This window comes from Thermobia domestica, chromosome 15 (genome assembly GCF_964235325.1).
Source record: "Thermobia domestica chromosome 15, izTheDome1.hap1.1, whole genome shotgun sequence".
Classification (NCBI taxonomy): Eukaryota; Metazoa; Arthropoda; class Insecta; order Zygentoma; family Lepismatidae; genus Thermobia; species Thermobia domestica.
In genome coordinates, this window is record NC_137468.1 from 45547571 (window position 1) to 45571785 (window position 24215).

The 24215-nt window shown below is 34.3% G+C and overlaps 1 protein-coding gene across 9 annotated transcripts in view; it reads left to right on the forward strand.

The window, feature by feature from the left end:
* br (broad-complex core protein) overlaps positions 1–24215 on the forward strand; it is a 177150-nt gene that overhangs the window by 80375 nt on the left and 72560 nt on the right. For 3 of the 9 annotated variants that reach the window (XM_081739660.1, XM_081739663.1, XM_081739661.1), the window contains exon 6: positions 21705–22513. The exons of 5 other annotated variants lie outside the window; for them this stretch is intronic. In XM_081739660.1, coding sequence (XP_081595786.1) covers positions 21705–22090 — 386 coding nt within the window. In that variant the 3' untranslated portion in view covers positions 22091–22513. Of the gene's footprint in view, positions 1–11078; positions 16834–21704; positions 22514–24215 lie in introns of those variants that run through there. One more of the 9 variants, XM_081739664.1, reaches the window with a different exon arrangement.

The window sequence follows — 24215 nt, forward strand, 5'->3', positions numbered from 1 at the left end:
AGGTAATCACTAATTTTAATAATCATAGATTAATTACCTAACAATTCATTCCAGTTTCTAATCTCAGGAAGGACAACACATTAAAACAAGTGATAACCCTATAGAGTATAAATCGTTCCTTACCCAAGACTGTTTTGAGAAGTGAGGTTGTTTTACTTTTCTCTCGGAAAGGTTCCACAGAAACCTTTACAAATGTTTACAATTGAGCAACTTCTAGACGTTACCGACAAATGCGTCAGTGCACACTAAAATTGTTGATGAAAATAATAACTGTTTAGTGATACGAAGTTTGACTCTTCATAATTGAGTTATTCATCATGATCTTACGGCAACTGTCAGCATTTTCTTTATTTAGTGGCTGGTTGGTGTCGATGAAGTTTGATGAAGCTTTATTTGATAGCTTGATGAAAATTATACGGTAGGACACCTTTTAAAGACTTTTGAAGGCCGATACTGTGGAAGTACCGATATTTCTGAATCCAAGACGAGTTTTTTTCCTCCGCAGTTTCGCGTTCACAAATATGGGGTGGTTTTGCTTTCGCTACATGTAGTTGGAAACAGGCCGATTTTCTGTTGAAAGAAAATCACGTTCGCAATGACACAAGATTTAGTGGGCTCTTCCGATGAGGGGAAACTAAGAGAGGTCTGTATCTGATTTGATTTTTAGGTAGTTTTATTGTAAGTTCTGAAAATATATCCAGTACGTGCTGTAGATTTTTTAAAGCCCTCTGTTTAAAAAATGAGGAGTCGTCGTCGTCTTGAATCCAGAAATATACGATACTCTTTAAATGCTTCCAGCAAAGGGGACCGCTTCAAGGGTATTATACTCCAGGACTATTCATGACCATTTAATTATGAACAGAATACTAGCCTACCATAGGCTTTATTTTATACTTGTTATCCAGAAATATTTACGTTGATGATATATCTTGAGCTGGGTCTGTACAGCATCCATATTTGAATATCAATATCGACAAAATATTAAAATGAGCTCCCTCGTTCTAAGCGGTTAGCATACACGCTTTAGGTTTAGGGGAAATCTGGGTTCAGTTCTCGGTTGTAGCTCATATGATTCGGATTCCACGTTAACTTGAAGGTCCACGTGTCTCATATAGCCTTGCTTCTCAAAGGGACACAAAAACTCAAAATATCAAAACCTAAGCAGTGTAGCGAATATCAAAATATTGAAATAATAATATCTTGAACAGCGATATTTCAATATTTGAAAATATTGATTGATTGATCTAAATATCGCATGACCCTATCACTGAATTATTGTTCTCATGTCATTGAAGGATGCTTATCAATCACGCCAACATTTTTTCTGAAGTATTGTGGATGCTGTCCATAGGCAAGGACAAAGTCTTTAAGTGGGGTTCAGACAGACCTTGATTCAGAGAAGGTCATATAAAATCAGGGATATTGCTATATTTCACAGAAGAGTCTGTGGTAACGTAATCAGATTTCACGAAAGTATTCAGAGATCCTATTGCTCAGTGTTAACAAGTATTCGAGTTGATTGCAAAAGATATGAAGAACACTTCAAAAAAATCAATACAGATATCACAAAGAAGATAAAAAGAATATCACCAGGCCAAATTCTAACACATATATACTTGTTTATGTTTGATTATATTCAGCAACCGAAATATTAAAAAATTTCGTAAGAGTATAATTATTGTTTGGCACTTCGATTGTATTCCAAATACACGAAGTTTGACTCAATAAATATTGACAGTGAGAAAATAAACTTAGTGTGTTTAAAAAACAAAAGAGCAATGGACTGCTCTGGGAACGATGGTGATTGATCATTATTGTTTTCTAAATCTGATCATAAATGAATGTTGGTGGTTGAGGGGAAAATTTGTTTACTTACTTAGTGAAATCAAGATCAGAACTTCAATGTGAACCATGCTAAGTCAGTTGACATCATGAGTGTGTAGATGACGAGCTCAACAAGAACAAAGACAATTTCAGAATCATTGGCAACTTTACTGAGTATTCTGTGCTTATTAAACAAAATTACGACTGTGTAGATTGTCCTTTATTTTTTGCATTATCTTGATAGAAAGGGAACATACGAGGCTTGTGAACACATTCGTAAACGGTATCATATGATGCAGAATTGATTTCAAAATAGAATTGAAAGTTCGTCACGGCACAACTTTTCCCCAGAAAATTTTACTGCTAATGTCTCTTCTAATACATTACTAGTTTGTAGATACAGGGTAAATTAATGTGCACTTGTCTTGCACACTATGTATCTAATATTTGTTGGACCGTGCTAATAAAACTGCTGCTAATGGCATATCTTCGTTGTACCTTACTTCAGCATATGCCTCTCCTGTGTGGGTAGACACATGGAAGAATAATTCGAATGATGATGTTTAAATCATCTTTTGAAAGAATCACATTACTGAGGCTCTCAGTTATGTCATTAGACTCAAGCCGCCTTATGCAGAGACAATTTGACGTATGGTTAGCGTCATACTAAAGGCTTGACTACTGCAGCAAACATATGTTAGTCGAACTCTTTAGCATGACACTAATCACGCGTCAGAACGACTCTGCATAAGGCTCAAGGAGACGGATAATTAGTGAATATGATTTATTCTGAAACGATTGGTAGAATTTGAATGTGAGAGAAAGCTGAAGAACCCCTAGCAAACTCAGCACGATGTTGTTCACTATAAATTCACATGATCTTGGATTAAACTCAGTGCTCCTCGCGTCAGGGGTGAGCGTTCTACCGCTGGTCAACAGTGATTCCAAAATCCTTTGCTGTATTGTTTAATGCATTAATCATATTCTTCAGATTTCGGAAATGGACGCAAAACGTTGCCCGTTTAGACAGGCTATCACATTTGGATCAGTCGTCGGATTCTGGTAGCTCAGTCCAGCACATCGAGCAAACTGCCTAAGCTTCCTGGTTGGTTGCGTCCATTACTCTTTTGTTGTCCGGGACAAATTTGTGTGTAGTGCTTTTCCAGTTGAAATATATATATATATATATATATATATATATATATATATATATATATATATATATATATATATATATATATATATATATATATATATGGATTGAATCAGCTTGCGTACACGGATGACAGCCCGGATTGAAATTTAATGGGAGGATATTGAAATGAAATTTTTGAGTTTTGCGTCCCACGATTATACCGGCTAGGCTAAAGGAGACTGTGATAATGAGAAATGAAGGAAATGATGGAATGAAGAAAGTGGGAGGAAACGGGAGAACCCCGAGAAAACCCACGCACACGGTGTTTGTCCACTACAAAGTTCCCTTGGTGGGTGCAGGGTTTGAACTCGGAGGCCCATGCACCAGATGTGAACGCTCTACCACTAAGGCACAGCGGCCCCAGGGGAGGATATTGATGTGATAGAAGATAAGGTTCAGAGGAGGAAAACATAAATGCCCTGGCAACGTGTAAAGAAATTGTTGCAGTGTGGAGACAATACGAAGTATACATGGTAACAGAGGCCTCTCCAAGAAAACACCATAATCAATAACAGTAATAATATAGAAAAGATAAATAAATTGAAATATTTGTGTGTAGTTAACAAATAAATACTAATTCAAGAATAAAATACAAAGATTAATGGCGGAAAATGATATAATCCGTACAAGATATTGTAACTAACATAAATTTATAGTAAGAATTTTTGAGCATAGTTATTCCTGTCGTGTATCGAATAGATTTGAAAATTGGTTGCTGGTTTATTTAAAATTCTAAGTAAAATTTCATTTTGCCCAGTATCATTGTTTTATCGCTTCAGCCACTTGCAGTATTTCTCTACCTTTTTAAATTCGAAAACTTGTTTCAATACTCAAAGGACATGTAATTATTTTATTTTGTAAAATCATTATTATACGTAGATGGCTGTAGCGTCAAATTTCGCCTGTTCTGTTCTTTTGATAATTTTCCCTTCTGAGTTCAGTGGACAGCCTCTGATAACAAATTTATAAGACTTTTTCATTTTTTATTAAAGAGTTTGGCTTACCAAAACTGCTTTATATATTACGGTCTGTCTATATATATATATATATATATATATATATATATAATATGTGCGTTCGGAAAACAATATATCTCAAGAATTACTTGATAGATCACGAAGTTTGGCTAGGATGTAGAAGGTAAAAAAAATTGGAATGGAATTCATTGATGGAGGTTATATCCAAACCGGAAGTGGTTGGAATCAGGTGTTTCCGTTTTTAACGATCACTAAAGAGTAAAAACGAGCGAGGAGAGGGTTTCTTGCAATCGATTAAGCGTCCCAAGAACACATTTCATCTCCTTAACTCTACACCGGAAGTGCTAGAAATCTACTAGAACTTAAGTTTCAATATTTATTTACACAGAGCAAAAACGATAAGAGATACCAAATTTGCTAGATTTGTCAGTTTAGCATTCTAAGAATAGGTATCATCTCTATAAGCCTTTTATTCATACCGGAAGTAGCAAAAATCAACCACTTCCGATTTTTAACATTGATAACTATAGAGTGAAAACGATAGTAAATAGCGAGAAGCCGTTTTCTGCAGTTAATTTAGTGAACCAAACTTATTCCATCTCCTCTTATCTCTCTACTAAAACCGGAAGTGGTGCGTTCAGCATTGAGAAAATAGGCCGTACAAACCAAACACGTTTACGTGGTGTACATGTGACACTGCTTTCTTGCTTTCATGTTTGGAGATATACTCGGTGTTGAAAAAAAAAAAAACTTGTCGTCAACGGAGAAACTTGTTTTAAAATTTCTTATTAAAGTGGGGAAAATGACAAAAGTTTTATAATAAGACTTTATAAGAAAGACTGTCAAGTATGGTCAAAGACCAGCTGTAATATTTGACAATAAGACCAGAACTCAGCGTTAAAGGAGATTTGTAATAACAATCCAGGTTACATTGACTCGATATAGGATAGAATATAATGACAGTGTTGTTTCTACAGTGATGAACTTCCTGAATTGTTTACTTACATGAATTCCCTTGGTATCTTCCATACTCTCACGTAATCGTGTCTACTAGCGGGGAAATGTTTCATCGAGATAGTGTAATGTTTCGTCTCCGTACGCTGCATTTGCAATTTATTATTTCAGCAGCATTGTTTTCTGCGACAGTTAAGCAGCGTTGGTACAGTCCGCAGCAAAAAACTTGCAACATGAGCATGTAAGTTTATTATGAAACTACGCCTAACAGCGCTGGGAATCATCATAACATCTAAGTGGCACGAATCACACCAAGAGAAACCTCGGCTTCCTGCCCTGCACACTTATTTTGGAGCAAAAGACTTCGTCGTTTCACAATAAACTTACATGCTCATGTTGCAGGTTTTTCGCTGCGGACTGTACAAAACTTACCGCCACACGATTAAATAATACAATAAGTAAACTGCTTTCATACACATTCATCTGGCAGGATGAAATACATAGACGACACAAAACAAGCTTGAATCTACTTAGTTTAGACACGGATCAATATCGAGACCCCAAGTAGGATTATTGTTGCAGTTCTAACCAAACATATTGGACAATACTATGTGTGTGTGTGTGTGCATTCATATAAACTGAAGTTGTTATAATTATGAGAGTGAACATTACATTGGATTATTCTTCAGAAGATTACATTGGATATTCTTCTGTGGAAAACAATCTTCCCGAGAGCTTTTATATACCACCTTTAATGTTTGAACATAAACACTGTTTGCTTTAAAATTAAAATATCCCGTTCCCATGATTATGCGATTAATAGTATTTTTTTTTTTCAATAAATTGCTGAAGACTTACATAATTTACTAAAATATTTTTGATATGTATTTTATAGAGATGCTAAAGTGATCTTAATCTGATTACAGTATTTCAGAAAACAATCGCAGACTTATAATTTTGGTAACCAAATTCTATAGCGTCCATTTCTGTTCAGATATATATATATATTAAGGTGCGGCTTAATCATTGGATTTTTATCTACCTTCTATAGTTGTATAGTGAGAAACAATATTAAGTATAAGTTGGAGGTATAAGAAAAGATAGCTACAACCTATACTTAATATTGTTTCTGACTGTACACTAGTGTATATAACTGAGGCAATCTCAAGACCTTGATGCTAAATAATTTGGCGTGAACTAAGTTTATAATTTCAAAGCGTAAGATAAATTGAGTTAATTTAAAGCGTTAGTAGGGTAAGTTTACTTACCTATGTAGTAAACATTTTCTCTCACATCAGTCAACACATTTCAAAAGTTAATATAGGACGACAAGAAAGTAGTAATCCATTATAAATCTGATGGAGTAAGTTCAGAATGATCAGTAAGAACAGACCTGAAGCAAATGATGCTCTACTTGACAGAGTTTAGAATGTTTCGTCTTTGTGAATTTACTTTGTTAGAATTATTCTGAATTTTTTCAAGTAATCTTAAGTGAATATGATATTTTAATTGTAATTAAAAAAAAAAAGTCTTCAAGATACCTTGGTTTTTCTCATATTCAAAGGATAAAGAAATTCAGAGCGTTGAGGGGTGACATCTGTGTATGTAAGACAGCTATTACGGTAAAATCTTATGGATATATGTGATGCTCACAAAATTGGCCAATTAGTCTACCTTCGTTTTACATGCCAAAAAGTGATTTGAGATCTGTAGTTCCATTGAATTAATATTACAGGGTGTCTATCGGTCACGAAAAAGTCACGAAATCAGAAAACGGTCATGAAAGTCACAAAATTTAGCTTTTTTTTACTGTGCAAAAGTAAGTACAGGTTAGAAAATTTTATTCTATAAAACGTCAAAATTCACCACCAGCAATGTCTATGGTCGGCTTTAGACGCTACCAAATGGCAAGCAAAGTACGTTTCTATCGCATGAAAGAAAATTCGGCCTAATTCGCTCTTGAAAATGTTAGGAAATTTTATGATTCGGTAAAGAAGAGGTCACGAAATTTCATTGTGGAATTTTAGTAGACACCCTGTATTAGATATCTATGATAATTTAGGAAGAAAAAGATTAAGTTATTGTGAGTTCATGTTGATAGGTTGATAGATTGTGTGGATAGATAAAGCCACGGATGAGCTCGAAACGTACCGAATTATTAAACAGTTGTTTTGAGGACGAATGTTGAGTTTTTTCTTAAATTATCGTAATGTCTGTCCTCTCACGCCCATTCATTATTAATGAGATCTCTGATTAGAACGTCATATTGCAATTTTTAACATAAGAAGAACTGTTATTTTAAAATGTATAGAGGAATTAACTTATAAAATGTTACAAAAATACGTTAGAAAATGCTGTTGCATTTATTTGCTCACTCTTATCCCCTGTGCATATTCTAGTCCAGTGGACGCAAAACTTACGAAGCTTGTGAGCTACCAAGGAAATGAACTACCATTTAAAAAAAAATATATTTATTGTTTATTGCTGTATTGTAATTTATTTATTGCCAATAAGCTTGCATATCAAGGTTAGCCAACCAGAACGTTAACGCGATCTACCGAAGATGTCTCCGCGAGCTATTAGTAGCTCGCAATCGACGATTTAGCGATCACTGTTTTAGTCGATAGTAGGGAAAGTATTTTTTCATTGTTTTTTTTTTATGTTCTATTCTTTCTATGTACCCATGTTGATAGACTTACAATTTATAGTATTTTTTATTTTATTTTATTTTATTTTTTTAAATTTAGAGGTCTTAAAAATCAAACGAGTCAATAATTTTTTCCCTCAAGTCTTGTAACATATGAACCTTCAGTTCCCAAGAATAACTCTGTTAGTGACGTTCAGTTCTAGATCCTAAAAAGGATAACAAAACTTCAAAGTCAAACTATTCTATCAATGCGCGTGAAGAATTAATAAAGAATTTTAGAAACTGGCAACACCTTTAAAATAGATCGCGAATAGTGTGAATAACATTATAAAAGATCAGGGTAATTATTATTATTACTATTGTTAATACACATATTACTAAAAAAAATGTCCCAGTTTGTAAAGTGTCTAAATTAATAATAATGTTTTGTTATGAGTTGTCAGGAGTGTTACTCATAAAGGCAGCGAGCAGAAAGTCTTAGTGTGAATACAGAAATAGCTGGCTGAGGATCCCGCTCATGATGACTGCAAGAAGAGTCAGTCATAGCTACTAACGAGCAACCTCTGTTTATTAATTTTGCTTATTTTTCTGTCGTTCTACATTGTTTTTAAAGAGATTAATTAATTTTCCTCTGATCGAATTACAAAAACTCGGATATAAATATTACCTATGAAATCTGATCTTGACTGAAGCTACCTGATTAGGTTTTCTGCACATTGCGCTGTGAATCAATTTAGGATCTGAATTCTGAAACATCCCAAGTTCACTTTATTTTTTAATTTTTTATTTTTATTTTATTTTTTTGTCGGCATCTGTGTTCAAAGGGCTATTACCTTGCATAATATTGCAGCGTAAGTCCAACTAAAAGATACTCTTTTTAATACAAATTAATTTCAACTCAATAGAATAAAATCCGAAGTCAAAGAACTTAGGATCATATTCAATTCCGTTTGAGGGATTTTTTGCATTCAACCGAATCACAGTACTGCAATAGAAACCTGTAATCACTGAGAAATTTTACTAGGCTATAATGCTTTATTTGGCTAGAACGAAAAACTGAAGTTAGTCGCCTCGCAGACATTTAATAACATTATTAGACTTTTTCGAAGTCGGTGAAGCAATACTTGGATCTATTTGATTTTGATATATTTTTATACGTAATTTCACAACAATCACTCAATAATATTATAACTCAACACAGCATCATTTCAGGATTCGCTTGAGAGCGGAGGGGGGGGGGGGCCTCTCCAGTACAAATAGTTTTAAGTTTTTCATTAGTACAAAGTTGTATCAAAAAGTAAGGTGAATTTTCGATTTACTGAAAAACATGCAGAGATAAATATGTGAAAATGGATCATGTTCGACACTTGGTATCACAGTAACATTCGATATAGGATCCATTGCGGTCCAGATATGCATTCCAACGTGACACTAAATCGTCCATGCCCTGTGCAAGGGAATGTTGCTACAGATTCCCTTACCAGATGTTTTGGCATCCAACGCTCACATACTTTCCTGAAGCCAAGTTGGTCATGAACGATATTCCTCACTGAACCATAGGAGATTTGCAGTGCATATCTGTCATGAAACCGCACTCTTCTGTCTTCACGAATCATCACATCGACGTCACACACATTCCTGTCAGTGGTGGTCGTTGCTGATCTGCTATTTCTGTCATTGCACCACTTCACTAATTCTTGATGAATGTCAAATGGTTTTGTCCTTGGCCCATAAAAAAAAAACTAATAACACCGCACATATCCTCCTTGAAGTAATGTTCAAGTCGGTGCGCCATCTTTAAATTGCTCTGGGTACCAGACAGGTTGACGTTCTTAACCTAAGTGCAAGATTCCTAAACTTACGTTTCCGGTTCCAAACAATACTTCTGCTATGTACAGAAAACGCAGAGCAGTGTGTGTTTTACTTTTGTCTTCATGTAAATGAGTTTCCTTACCCTATCTTCGATTTGTTCTCCCTTAAAATCTCCTTTCGGAAGTTTAAAGAAAAAGTGTGTTTCTCTCTTTCATGATACTGTTTATAAATGAACGCAAAACTCAATCCTTATGAATTCCATAATATACTCATGTCTTTGGGACCCATCCATTACTATGGACGTTATAGGAGTTTGAACTGATGGATTAGTTTTTGATTACATACTGATCATGATTTGAAGTTGACGTACAAAGGTTTTTGAAGTATTATTTTAGAACACTTCAATATGCTGTGACATAGCATTATTGTCAATGGTGTTTTGTAGAATCAGATTGATCCCGTTCAAGAAAGTAAATTCATAGCAGGGGATGTGTGCTATGTCCTGTAAAGGGACTTGTGGAGTACAGTAAAACCTGTCATCTTGGCCACCTGCTCATCTTGGCATGATTCATCTTGAACCTGCATTTTCCCATAAGACATTCATTACTCTCTAAATTGGCCGCTTGTCTATCTTGGAAGTTGGCCGCATTGAAGCAGTGTTTACCCTATGATAATAATGATCGATTTAACCTGCGTATCTTGGCCACGCAAAATACCGTTTTTTGCTTTTCTTAACTCTTTTTGTATTCACATATGAGAGGCAAATGTTCTGTATTTGTGACTGGAGACAAAGAAGCATGGATTCATAAGATTTGTTCTTGGCGGTCAGTGGCCAGAATACTACCCTGATAGAGGCGGTGAAGGAAGATGTAAATAAGAAAAGGCACGTACAGAAATTCAGGAAATAGTTTTACGTATTTGTTTACCTTGTCTGTTTTGGGAAAACCATTAGCTATATCTGCTCCTTTCATCAGGGGAGCTTTAGTAATTCCGGGATATTCTCATGGTTAAGGCTAACTATCTTAATTTGCAACTACGTATTGCCACCTTACGGCTTGTCGAAAGGTAGCGGAGGTTTTGAGATATGAATTCCCTTAAGATTTTCTCAAAACATCTGCTCCGAGGGAAACACTTGTAACTCATTAACAAGAAGTAGTTAACTACAACATTAGAATATGCATATGTGCCAAAAAGAACAAAAGAAATACGTCTATTATGAACCACCATGAATAAATTTATTAACTCATTTGCTATTTTTCGATCGTTATTACTTATTTTACATCAAATAATACCAGAAATCCTATTCTAAAAATACACCAGTCACACTTATTTTCCTGAGCCATTTTTCAGTGGAACCGATGGTGGCTAACATACAGGTTTTACTGTTGAAAAACTCAGAAATAGACAAAAGAACCAATTATGATTTAAAATCAGTTCTTTCCCTGAAGTCGAATAGGTAACTGTTGATATATGCCTCTTCGGTACAAATAATCCATGTATATAGCTAGTAGATGAAGGTAAATTTTAAAGCCCTGATAAGACGGTTATATAATTGTTACATACTGTATAGTTTGGTGTATTGCTTAGAGACATTGTGTTCTGTAGTTAAATGTCACATGCTTAATGTTTGACCAAAGCAACCCCCTAATGTGGCTGTTTCTTTCATTAGGTGGAGGACAGTCACTGGCAATGACTCAGCAAGTTGACCAGTCTTTCCTGATGCAAGAAACAGTTTCACTAACCAGAGAATCCATAAAACAATCGTACTTTGCGTCATCTGAGGAAGGGGCTTCCGTACGTGATAGATACACTTGTAATAAATGTGGTAAAAGGCTTCGTAACAATGAAACCCTATGGAGGCATGTTCGGCAAATGCATATTCAACCGCTGAATGCAGCTTGGTGTAGAATTTGTAATAAAGTCTACCGTACCAAAAACAGTTTGTGGGTTCACCAGAGTAGATACCATAGAAAAGAGAAGAGACCTCAGCAGCTTGTCTGAGATGGACTTTTGGACGGTGATTAAAGTAGTAATATGTTTCGACCCAGTGGTACTTATACGTAACCCATTGGTATCATACTCGCCTGCCAGGCGCTCTGGGACGTAGACCGGTTTTTCTTATTAAGTGTTCCAACAAGATATGTATATGACATGACATGACACATTATTTCGATTAGCATTTTATAGAATAGCAGTTTTGGATGAGAAAACAATAATTAATAAGGAATGTTTAGTGTAAATGTCAGTGGGTAAAGAGTTGCTTGGAGCAAAGTTCGTGCTATTTTTAAAATTCTTTTTTCAAATAGCTGCAGAAGGGACAGTATTAATATTTGGCGAACATAGTGCTGTAGAACTTCCCAGTACAGTAAGGGTTTTTTAAACTGTTCTAGTTTCAGTTCAAAAATAACGTCCGAAACTCTTAGCACTGTTTGATAGTGTAGCGCACTGTGTTCTCCAAACTTTAATACTGCTTTTTATCTTAAAATGATTTTGGAGTGAAGGAAAATGGCACGAAATTTATCGGGTGTCATATGTTTTATAGGGCTAGCAAAAGACTGTTTTGTGTACTAATACTGGATGTTTAACAAAGAATACTTCATGTATTGGGTGGTCAATACTATTTATATCAGTTACAAGCTGCTATCGGGTCTAGTACTCCCTCTGTTATCGAGTAATCTTCAAGTTCTGTATGGCCATAACAAGAAAATATGATACTATGTTGTAGTTCCTAATGTTGATAGTAAGTTTTAGTAAACAGATGTTAAAATGTATATTGTGTATGTATATTAACTTACGTGTATTAAAAGTAATATTAGAAAATCTAATTTGTTTGTAATACAAGTTAGAAAATACATTAAAACATGTTTGAAAATAACCACATTGATTTAGAACTAAAGAAATACTCGTAACGAACTGTTCAGGTTTTACTATACGTTGTGATTGATTTTATTTATTTATTTAAGTTAAAAGGAACATAAGAATATTTCTACGTTAAAGGGATAGGATAATATTTGGGCTAGATATTTAAATATTAACATTGAAAAAACAGTGTTTTTTCTCTAAAAATGACCGACAACGCTGTCCGCTATTTACAAAATGTTCAGAAACGATTTTTTTTTTTTTTTTTTAATTGTTCGAAAAGCGCGATGAAAGCTAATAGATTTGATGAGTGGTTGGCCTAAAATAACCATAAGGAAATACTTAATTTGTTGTTATTTCTATTGCTAAATTTTAAAAATAAATAAATAAAAAGGAAAATAACTCTTTTATCATCTTTAGAAACTAATGGTAAAGAAGGTAAGGAATTACAATTGGGTAAGGATACTAAACATAATGTTTCTGTACAGCGGTACTAATTTCCTCTTACCAATAATTGAAGTAAATTGTCTGGGTTACATTATGTGCCGTTACGAATTTCAAATTGGTTAGTTTATTTGGATATGTTAACGGTAAAACAAAATCTAGTGTTGAAACAACAATACTTCCAGCTGTACAAATGATCCTGAAAACTTAAATTCTACAATTGAAGTCTTGAAGTTCACCTCCAAAGAGGTGTTTTATACTGGCGCAGATGTTAAATCCGTCTCGCCAAGAACACTAGATAGTTGCTTCCACTAAGTTGATCAAAATTTCCTCTGTTCACTAATCATTACAATAACAAATGAATAATGAACAGCGTTTAAAATTCTTCAGAAATTTTCGTTTTTGCATAGCAGTTATTATTAAATTAGGCTGTTCTTACACATTTTCATGCTTACTAAACTTACTAAAAATATTTTCTCTCTTTAAAATGCTGAGTTTAACGTAGTAAAAATTAAAAAATATAGAAGCAGTTATTCACGCAGTTTGGAAAGGATCATCCGATATGTTCGATTTCTAGCGTTTTGATCTGTATAGTATCAAAAAAGTAGTTTCTATCATTGCAGTGTTTTATACTGTCATAGGATCAATATACAAGTATACGTTTTTTGTACTTAGTAAAGTTTTTACGGAGGTAAACCTGAATCATTTGAAACGATTTTAGTGTCTATTTAGTTTTTATATCAATTTCTCAGACGTTTCAAAACACAAACAGGTTTTGTTGTGGAACCTGCTAAAACTAATGCAACTATTCCAGTAACAAATTGTTGACAGCAACTAAGGTTGAAGTTCGTAGAAATAAGTTATATTCAGTTTTAAGAAACTGATTCTGAGCGCTCATTCAGACCAGTATTATGTGTGATGCGTATTCGTTATAAAAATTTCCCCATAGATTTACTGTTATTGTATTACGTTGTTACATTGCGTTCAAAGACTCGTAAATGCTGGGGAATATTTTAATAAGGGAAGAACAAAACGTAGAACAAAATAACTTCCATGATACAGTGAAACTTAAGCTTGTGCCGCGTTTTGTTTCCGGTGTGAACAGATTTCCATTTTATACAGTTTAAACTGAAGTTCAGCAATATAACTTAACAGTAAATACGAATAAGCCAGTCGGATAACCGCTATTTAGTACGTTCATACCATATTGCTCTAATACCTGATATTTACTGTGTATTTTGAGTAGGTACTTTGGTATTCAGCGGAGAGGGCGTGCGTTAAAGAGGTCTGTAAGCTTAATCTTAAGAGAGTAATTCAGTTACTCGACACTGTAAAATAATAATAATAAACAAATGATAATTATTAAAATTACTACTACGTTGATATTTTGAGGTTTTATTCAGTTACAATAAAATATTAAATTCCTGTGAAACGTTTCAGCATCGAAACTGTGCCTTCATCGGTGCCGAAATGTCTATAAAGCCTTTACAGAATGGATTCATAGGTGAAAGGGTTAGTGGAAGAACAAAATCATTGATAGGAATAACGGATTTATAAATGAATAGCTGAAAAAGAGAATTCGCCAGTTTCTTCCATGATTACTATTTTTAAGCCAAAGGCAAGATGAGGAGGCTGAGAACGTAACACCACTCTTGCCGTATTTTATTAAAATGGTCTTTTTCTCTGCCATATCTTGACAAATTAGTTATAAATTTTACTGCATGATACTACAATGTGAACATACAAATCATTCTAACAGCTGCTGTCTTCAGATAAGTTCTACTTAGTACATGTTTAATTGCGTAAAATTGTATTAAGAAAATTCATTCGGCTGTAATAATTTTTTTTGGAGCATAGTGTACCGCTGGGGACAAGCTCCTTCTCGTACATGTTTCACTAAATAGGAAAACTCTTTAATACGGTAATAATAATAATATACGAAGAGATTGAATCAGTATTAGTGTAATTCGTATGCAGAATATTTAGTTTCATTTTAAAAAGCGCAGCTGCTCCTGCACTCTACCAGCGTTTAGACTTTTTGGCTCTAATAAGTACAGCTTTCCCAGTGTGACATCTCAGCTGTTCCGGTGAATAAGACTACTTAATTCAGTAAGTTTTACAAACAGTGTATTGAACGTACGCTAAAGAGAAATTTTGTAATTTGTAAGCCATAAAGATTAGTTAACTCGGGAGTAAAATGTCATATTTGCATACCATACGTACTTATTTCATCTATAGAAGAAATGAACGGACCTATTTGAGTAGAGTTTTTCGACGATATTGATTAAAAATCTGCTAATAACGCTACAGTAAGCCTTAAACATTCTTATCCGGTAGTAGTACTTATGCTCTGATTAATATCTGGTGAATGAGTTGAGTAGTTACAATGTTCAATGAAGTTTATCGAAGTAAAATTCACAATTTTGTTTTCTCGATTTCTTCGAAATAAGTGTAAAACAAGAAGCAAAATAAAAAAAAAATATAAAGAATGTAGCACCCGTAAATCTAAAAATGTTCTACAAAATGAAGCGGTAATATTTCTGAAATAAGTGAATTTTACTTGAGGAGTCACAAACATTGAGTACACTATGCAGAAAACTATTGAATAAAGTTTTATTATTTTTTTCCCCCCATTTTTTACAATGTTAGTGAAGATGTTCATGTCAAGCTATAGAGGGTGGCCCAAAAGTAGGTATACACCCCTGCGTTGATCAAGCATAACGTTCTAGATTATGGGTTTATTTGCTTCCGCTCTTCCGAACTTAAGATATAAGTAAAAACGCATGTAGAACAAATAATAAAGAAACTAAGTCTACATGATGGATGATATGCAATGTGCAATATGTAACAATAAGAAATGATACGCAATGAGCTGATCAGTACAGAACTGTATACTTACTTTTGGGCCACCCTGTATACCACATTTGAACAGTTTTGAAATCTGGAGAGAAAAAAAAAAAAGATGAATGACAATAAAATTCCATTGTTCAAAATTCATTATCGAGAATAGTATTTTTCAAGGTACATTGCGTTTATTGAGCTGTACATCATCAAAGTTGAGGATACAATTCGCAGACCTACTATTCAATTTTGACGTTGTTTTATAGTAAAACAGTGATGGTCTACCTGTAGTACTTCATGTTCCATGTCTTACGCCCAGAACCTCGCAAGAATTTCTGAAGTTTAATTTTCATTACTCGTATTCTTGTGAACTCCCACCCCGGACTTAGTGCATTTCAGTTAGAAAGTGTCTGCGTGCCTTGGGCTGTCACATCGGAAATATTATCTTGTAAATACTTTTTTTTAAAAAAAGAGATGGGGTCAAATATTTCAGCTGACTTGGATAAAAATAGAAACTGTAATGCATGTAAATAGGAGGGAGAGATTATATGAAAGTTTTCTGGGAGTTTGAATGTGTTGTATGAAGATGCTTATAGAATATCGTTGTTAGTACTGTATGTAAAATCAGATATTAAAAGATCAATAATAAATGAACATTGTTATTAAATTTTCAGGAAATGGTATCCCCAGAAGCTTGTTTGATTTCTGACTAAATATATAGATTTTACTTCTGTTCTTATTGCGTTATTGCAAATAACATTACTATTACTATTACTAGTAGTCGCTGCTTCAAGTACAGCAGCAAAGCGTTGATAAACATTAAAGTAAGATGGTAGTTCAGTTAATAAGTAACTTAAAACTGAAAGAGCTTACTTTGAAAATAATGGATATATTCATTTTTACATTGCTTTCATTCCTAACTTTGTTAACCGATATGTCAGTAAGGAAACAAAGAAATGACATAGTGGTAAATTACGATCGTACATTTCTTACCTTAACTTTGACAGTAGCCAGTGGAACGCTGCCAAAACAGGAAAATCTATGTTTTACTTGTGCCATAATAGCAAGTCTTGTGACGATAATATAAAATCAAATTCTTGTATTTGAAAATGAAGCATAACAGCAAGAAATACATATAGTCTTATGTAGATTTCGTGTCACATGGTGAAACTATGGTAGGCTTTCAAAACTGTGGGGCTTCCAGTATCTGAAACTTGTAAATGTATAACTTTAGGTTTCAGTAAGGTTGAAGATGGGACCTGTTCTTGAGAAACTCGGAATATATATATATATATATATATATATATATATATATATATCAAAAACTATTTCTTGCTCTGTGTATAATATTGAAACCAAAATAATAATAGATATCTACTTCTAATTTCAATAGAGGAATAAAGGTGGAGATAAAATCTCCATCCTGGGATACTGAATCTACTTAACAAATCGTTGAATGTTTTTGTTGCGATATCTGTCTACAGACAGACAGACATAGTCTTATGTTCTATAAGACTTCCCATACTTTGTAAAAACCAAAATTTATTCGAAAAAAAAAAGCCTTGTTAATCGTAAACACGGTTAGTAAATATAAAGAAAGTATTATTACTTTGATTTGTTTGTCAGTATTTGTTACAGATTAAAAATCTAAAAGTGCATAAAAATTGTACTTTTTTTTTTTTTTTTTTTGCTCTTAAAAAAAAACTTAAGTTTTGATCCTGAAAATTCCTTACACTTCTAAACTTTTGGCACTCCTCTCGCGCCTTGTGTGGACGATTAAAATAGGAGTAAAATAAGTAAAAACGTTAAGTATATAGAAATGACCCACCGGGGAAGATCACTGAAGATACACCTGATGCAACTTCTGCGTGTTACTCGTGAACCATTAACTATTATGTTAGTAAGTTCGAGCAGCATAAAAGGAATGAATGGAATAGACAGTAAAAGTTAGTAGCAGTAAGTAGTATATTAGAGTACTTAATTGACTCAAGTATTATATGTTTGTATAATACACAAACAAGTGAGGCTTCCAAAATTTAGTTTTGAAGACTTCAGAAGAGATGTCCGTAGTTATTGTTAGTTTTGATCTATCTAGTTTTGAAAATAGGATCCAGCATGGTGGTACAAATTAAAAGGAAATAAACATTTCCTACTAGAGACACAGTTTTTCAGCGCTTAGAACGTCAACAGACCAATAAAAATTATGTGCAGTGTTGTGCGAATATTTATCCAATTCACACTAAATAAAATTAGTCTACTCCTAAAGTACATTCGAAGACGGTAATACAAGAGAATGAATCATCAGTTTAAAATGATTTCTAACATCGTAGTAATAATTTACGCCGCAAATATTGAAAGAAGAAAGTTCATGCGCATTTAAGACATTTTTCTATTACCTGGTTTGACCTGGTTAATAGTATATAAATTGTTAATAGTACATGCAAAGTTTAATCTGTTTCAACGTTCTTCAGATAACAGAATTTGCTCACTGGAAAATATTGCAGCAGGAGCAATTGTATTATTATTATTATTATTATTATTATAGTGAACGTTTATATCTAGGAGTGACTTGTAATAGGCAATAGAAAATCTTAGCGTTTGGACAAGCATTTTCTTTTTGCTTGTAATATAAATAAGAGTCGAAAGCAGAAATGTAATTTTTTCGTGTAATTTCAGAATAAATTTATCAATTTCAGTGTGGTTTTAGTAATTACGTTGTTTGTGTGTCAAGAAAACCTTACTGAAATTAGTAAATCTATTCCGAAACTATTACCAGAAGAAAGTGACAGGATGTGCTTTCGGTTTGATTACACAACGCTGTTTGCTTTTTCTTCAATTATCCTTTGATTTTTTTTTTTTCTGAAAAAGAAAAAAAAACAAGTGAGTTTGTGATGTCATTACTTCTTAAAACAGTAACAAAGCTTAATTCCCTTCTTTTGCATGCCTTCAAAACAATTGTTACTTGGGTTCGCAGATCCTATGCATTTCATATTTCACTATATATTATAGTCTGTCCTCTTAAAGATGTGAAATGTAGCTAGTAAAAAAAAAAAAAAAAAAAAGCAAACAATGAGTGTGTAAAGGTCACTTAATGCATTCGTGTATACCATAATACCTTGCCTATCGAATGAGTGATTGCCCAGGGTGCAAGTCCCTCAGTTCCACCGTGGCCTTTGGACGAGGTAGACCGTGCATCTGTGCTCCTTCGGAAAAATGTGTAGTGTTAAAATGGAACAGCGTATCAGAATAAAATTCCTCTTCACACTGGGAAAATCTGCGACAGAAATTTAGGATTTTCTCAAGGTAATGTACAAAGATGACTATCTGTCATGCACACAAGTTTTTGAGTGGTTCACGCAAACAAGTTTAAAGAGAGACGAGAAGTGATCAGACAACCCGCGTCGTGGATGACCTTGCACATCGAAAACTGACTCACATGCAAAAAGTCGACGATATATTTCGAAAAGATCCGTCGCTTCTTAAGTATTCGAACTGCTGTTGAAACCACAAGAATTGACTAGAAACGCGTTCCTTCTGAAGAAGATATGTTCAGTTAGTACCAAAGAATCTGATATTGGAATAAAAGGGAACTCGGATAAACATTAGTGCAGACAAATTGAAAAAGACACTACATTTTTAGAGAGAATGATATAATCTGTGACGAATCATGGTTTTTCACGTGAAACGCCGATCATTGCATTGTAAGAGCCCGAATTTCGAAGTTCAAAACAACTACTTTTTTTTTCTTCAACATTCGTGGGATTATGTACGTTAGTTGTGTATCCTAGGGTGAAACTGTAAACCAATATTATTACCTTAATGTACTAACAATCCTTAGTGAGCACGTAAGACGACGACCTGATTTGTAGACAAACAAACCATGGATTCTGCACGAAGATAATACTCCTGTTCACACGGAACTGTCAATGAAGACGCTTTTGGCCAAACATGGGACTCCTGTGTTAGGTCATTTGCCATATTGGCCAACTTCTGTGTTAGATCATTTGCCATATTGGCCAAATCTTGCTTTGTCTTCATTTTTTTTCCTCAAGGTGAAGTCACTACTGAAAGAGATGAACATAATTTCCGAAAATAAGCGGTACCACTGCTTCCAGCGATGGAAAATTCGTATCGAGCGGTGTAGGGATCATGCACGGTAGTACTTTGAAGGGAATAATGTTTCTATTATACAAAATGACCAATAAAGTTTTCATAGCGTTAAACTTTTTTAAGTCACACATCATTTATCTGCTTGTCAGCTATCTGAAATTATTAAAATGTTTGTACTGAATATTGGTACAATTTTTCTGTGTACTTAAGCACGTAGTATCTTTTGTTAACCTGCTTTAGATTTTCAATATATATGATCTGATCTGTAAACAGAGTGGATCAACATGAAAAGGCTGAAAGATCAAGTATAGCACGGCCATTTCCAAATATTCAAACACTAACATTTTACTTCTGCTGATCCTCGTAACGACACTGTAGAGTGAAGTGCATTTAGATCACTTTAGACAGGGAATGTGTTTTCGGGATTTTCCTCTGATTACATTACTCGGTCCATCCATATTGACACTTGTCTGACATACGTATCTAGTACAATATAGCTTATCGAATATTGTAAAACAGAGGAAATGCCAGAAATTTTATTCTTTGCTGTACCGTTGTGTAAGTCGGTTTTTTTTTTTTTTTTTTTTTTTTTTTTTCGCGTCACTTCTAATCACAGATATTCTTGGAATCACACACAAGAGAGGTCAGAACGCTTTTTCCCGCGCCATGATAGAGATGGATTAGTGATCTGCAGTTTCGTCCACAGACGCGCCCTTCCCTGCATATTCATTTCATATTACCTTAAATTTCTCAGATCTGTGAATCAGTCCGTTAACACAATCTGCCATAAAAGCGGAATTAGAGGGAAAACAGGTTTCCATAGCATGAATGATCACCTCGTCATCCTCAAAATGCCTGCCCCGCAAATGTTTCTATTTAGGAAGGAAAACTAATCAGACGGGGCTAGATATGGTAAATATGGTCGGTAGGGTAAAGGTTCGTAGCCACATTGGCATACAAAATAGTGATTCTGTTTAGTGTGTCGCTAACATTGTTCGCTAGCAGTAAACCTCTTTCGAGAGCAAATACGTACTGTCTCTCCTTTAATGGCATCGTGTTTCGCAACAGGTTGCTGTGATTTTGTACGTAATCAGTCAAGATATGCCTTTATAGTCCCAAATACAGATAACATAATTTTGCTGGATGAACCACTTTAGGAATTTTTGAGGGTGGGGGGACAAGATTTCCATATCTAGTCTGTCAATTTCAGGATCAAATAGGTACACTTAGTAATCATCCGTATCTGTTTGGAGAAGCATTCTTGTCCTTGTAGTATAGGTCCAAAATGCTTTTTGCGTATTGCCCGTTTTGAAAAGGTATTAACAATCGGAGAATCCACCTTGCTGCGTCTGTACTCATGTGCAAAATGCGTACGGACCCTCTACTAATCTTCGCCTATTTACCCAAACAATTAATAATCACACGCTTATCATCACTATCTGCTAAACGTTTGCCACTACGCTTCCCTTGGGTTATTCTGTAAACTTGTACGACCACATCTGATTCCCCCTCACCCCTGCGTTTCACTGTCATAAGATGGGCATTCCCCAACATACACAGCTACCATCTCTTAATGTTCAGTTTGTGCTAATTTTTCTTCAAGATAGAGGAACCTAATCACGGCTTGATATCCGATTTTATCCAATATGCTGCCGCCACCTAGATTTTTGACTGTAACATCAATTGAACAAAACCTTGAAAGGTATAAATTATCACACATACTAGTAAGATGCCAACTTATCATTAGACAAATTTTTACATTACTAGCACATCTCTATCAAAGTGAGAGGTAAGAATTTTCTGGCCTCTTGTACTACATGCGAAATTTGGTGTGATACTAATTTTGTGCTAGATTTCTGTTTTAGTTTTAGATTCTTGTCACTTCGTCGTGTCGCTTTAGAAAATGCATTTAAACTCTTACAGATTTCTTCAAAACTTAAATCTAAAAGGACTTCTTCGTAATTTAAGTCCATGTTTTATTATGTAACCTTAACGCGTTATTAGGCTTAGACCCTAATTCTGAATGTTTCTTTTCCAATAGGTGGAGAACAGTCGTACAGTAGAGATGTTTCATTGTTGCATTGTTGGCCATCATCTCAGTTAAAGGCGTCTGTTACTGTGTCAGAATATCCTTCTCTTGAGAGTTCAATCAGAATTTCTTCTTCCGAAGAACAACAGGGACAAGAGAAAAAATATCCTTGCCCAGAATGTGGCAAACGGCTTCAAAGTAAAAAAACACTATGGCAGCATGTGCAGTATTTGCATAAACAACCAGTCAATATGTGCTGGTGTCATATCTGCAAGAAAGTTTTTCGCACAAAAAATAGTTTGTGTGTGCATCGTTATAATTATCACAAAAAAAGAAGTGCTACACTACATTCTAAACATGAGCGTTTTGATTCAAATCGTGCTGGAAACTTATTTTAGTGCCATATATATTTTGTAACACTACTTTGTTTCATTGTCGTAAAAATGACCTACGTATTTTTTAACTTGACTTGTTCGACTAACCTTGAATTTACTCTAAGGATAAACATTTTAAAAAAATGTTCTATCATAAGTTTCATCATAGTAGTTAAAAGTAAAACACTATTCTCAGTTTGTTACGTTAATTTCTATAGCATCACAGAAGTCCGTTTTCACTTTAACTTAGGAGAGTATTCACATAATGTAGAAGAGAGATAATTCGTCAGTGAAATAGTTTCTAAGATGATTTACCATCACTGCCAAAACTGGTGTCTGAAAACCAATAAATTCAATATTACAGTATTATTTTTCGGTTTTAGCATAGAGTTTAAATAATTTGACTTATCTGTAATAATAAGCTATAATAAAAAAAAATGTACTTTCTTTCTTTGGGTTTTTCTTTTTCTATTATACCAAAATGTGTGGTATGTAACTGTGTTGCATAGCGCCATAGAACTAATTACATTCATATGAATACGCAATCTAGAAGTTAAAAATCTGCAATTTTCTTTCCTAAGTATTTCAAAACACACACACACACACACACACATATATATATATATATATATATATAATTATTTTGATATCTGAAGAAGTTGATTACAACGTTGATACAAACTTCATTGAATGGAACGTTCTTAGCTAGGAAAGGAGTGTTGTATACTAAACGATTATTTCATAGCACACGATACCTAAAGCAAAACGAAAAGAATGAGACAAAGTGTTAGTTTGTACAAAAAAACTGTGATAATGTTCATATTTTGAATTTTCGTTTCTCAATTTATGATTTACATACGTTAATTGCTATAGCGATATAATTATCAAAACTTCGTTACCTCGTCTTTCCGTCCGGAAGACAAAAACTATCATTGTCTAGTTACATTGTACGATTTGAAAAAGGTGTCAACAATCAGGGAACCTACCTTGCAGCCACTTTGCTCATATGCACATTGTCATGTAGTGTTGTGCGAATGGACCCGTTAGTGATGTTCACCTACTTAGCCAAACAATTTCAAAAGAACTACTTTTGATGGATCACCACCAATTTTGATCAGGATATACAGGATCAGAAGTTAATAATCCGGTTCGTTGATTGAAGTGATCCATCCAGTTAAACTGAAGGTTTTGCCCCCCCATACATTCCCATAGGAGTTATTGTAAATGTTTTGGCCGTTAGTTATGCAAGCCAGTCGTATTTGAACGCCATTCCAATATTCAAACCCAACTCCTTCACGTGGTATGCACATGACACTTGCTTGATTCTATAATCGTGATTTTCTTTTTTTTTTTTTTTTTTTTTTTTTTTTTAATTACTTAAGTATCTTGCCTGTCTATCTGTGTGTGCGTACGTTTCGAGACCACAGCGTTCAATGTATCCAGACCAAAGAAATACCCACATTTATATATAATCTTTATAATATGTAATAAAAGTGACTCTTAAACCACCCGACTAATCTCGATTAGATTTTCAACTTAGATGAGGTTCGGGTCTGGAATGGTTTCTGTCATTTCCCTTTGACGGTGCGACTTAGGGAGGAGTTAAAATATATATAAAAATGATAGAAAAATGACCGATATTAGTGTCGAATCCATAGGATCACTGAGACGAACAATGACACTTTCCATGCCGTTTAAATCTAAATTCAGCCCCTGCAACTTGAGGAAGGGGCAAGATATATATATATAAAAGTGACCGACTTCAGTAATAGTAAAAAGTGACTGACTAAGGGAACATATTACTATTTTTTTATTATCTTAACCCAGCGAAGTGGGTAATTGACGCTATTACTGTATAAACATCCTAAAATTCGTAAAAAGCTCCAGAACATTTTGTCGTTTCAGTGTCGGACGTCTTCAGTGTAAGCTGATAAGTTCGTTTCATTGCGTTGTTACCTCCAGCTATGAGATCATGTGAAAATACAGACAAATGATATGGACAGTTTTATATACATAGTATACAAGCGAAAATGGCTACCTTCTCTATTTCTTAAATTGAAGCAATAAAATCAGACCTGCGCAAATAGTATTCACTTCAGGAAATTATGTTTACACTCATCATTGAACAACTTTTGATGTAATAACGTTG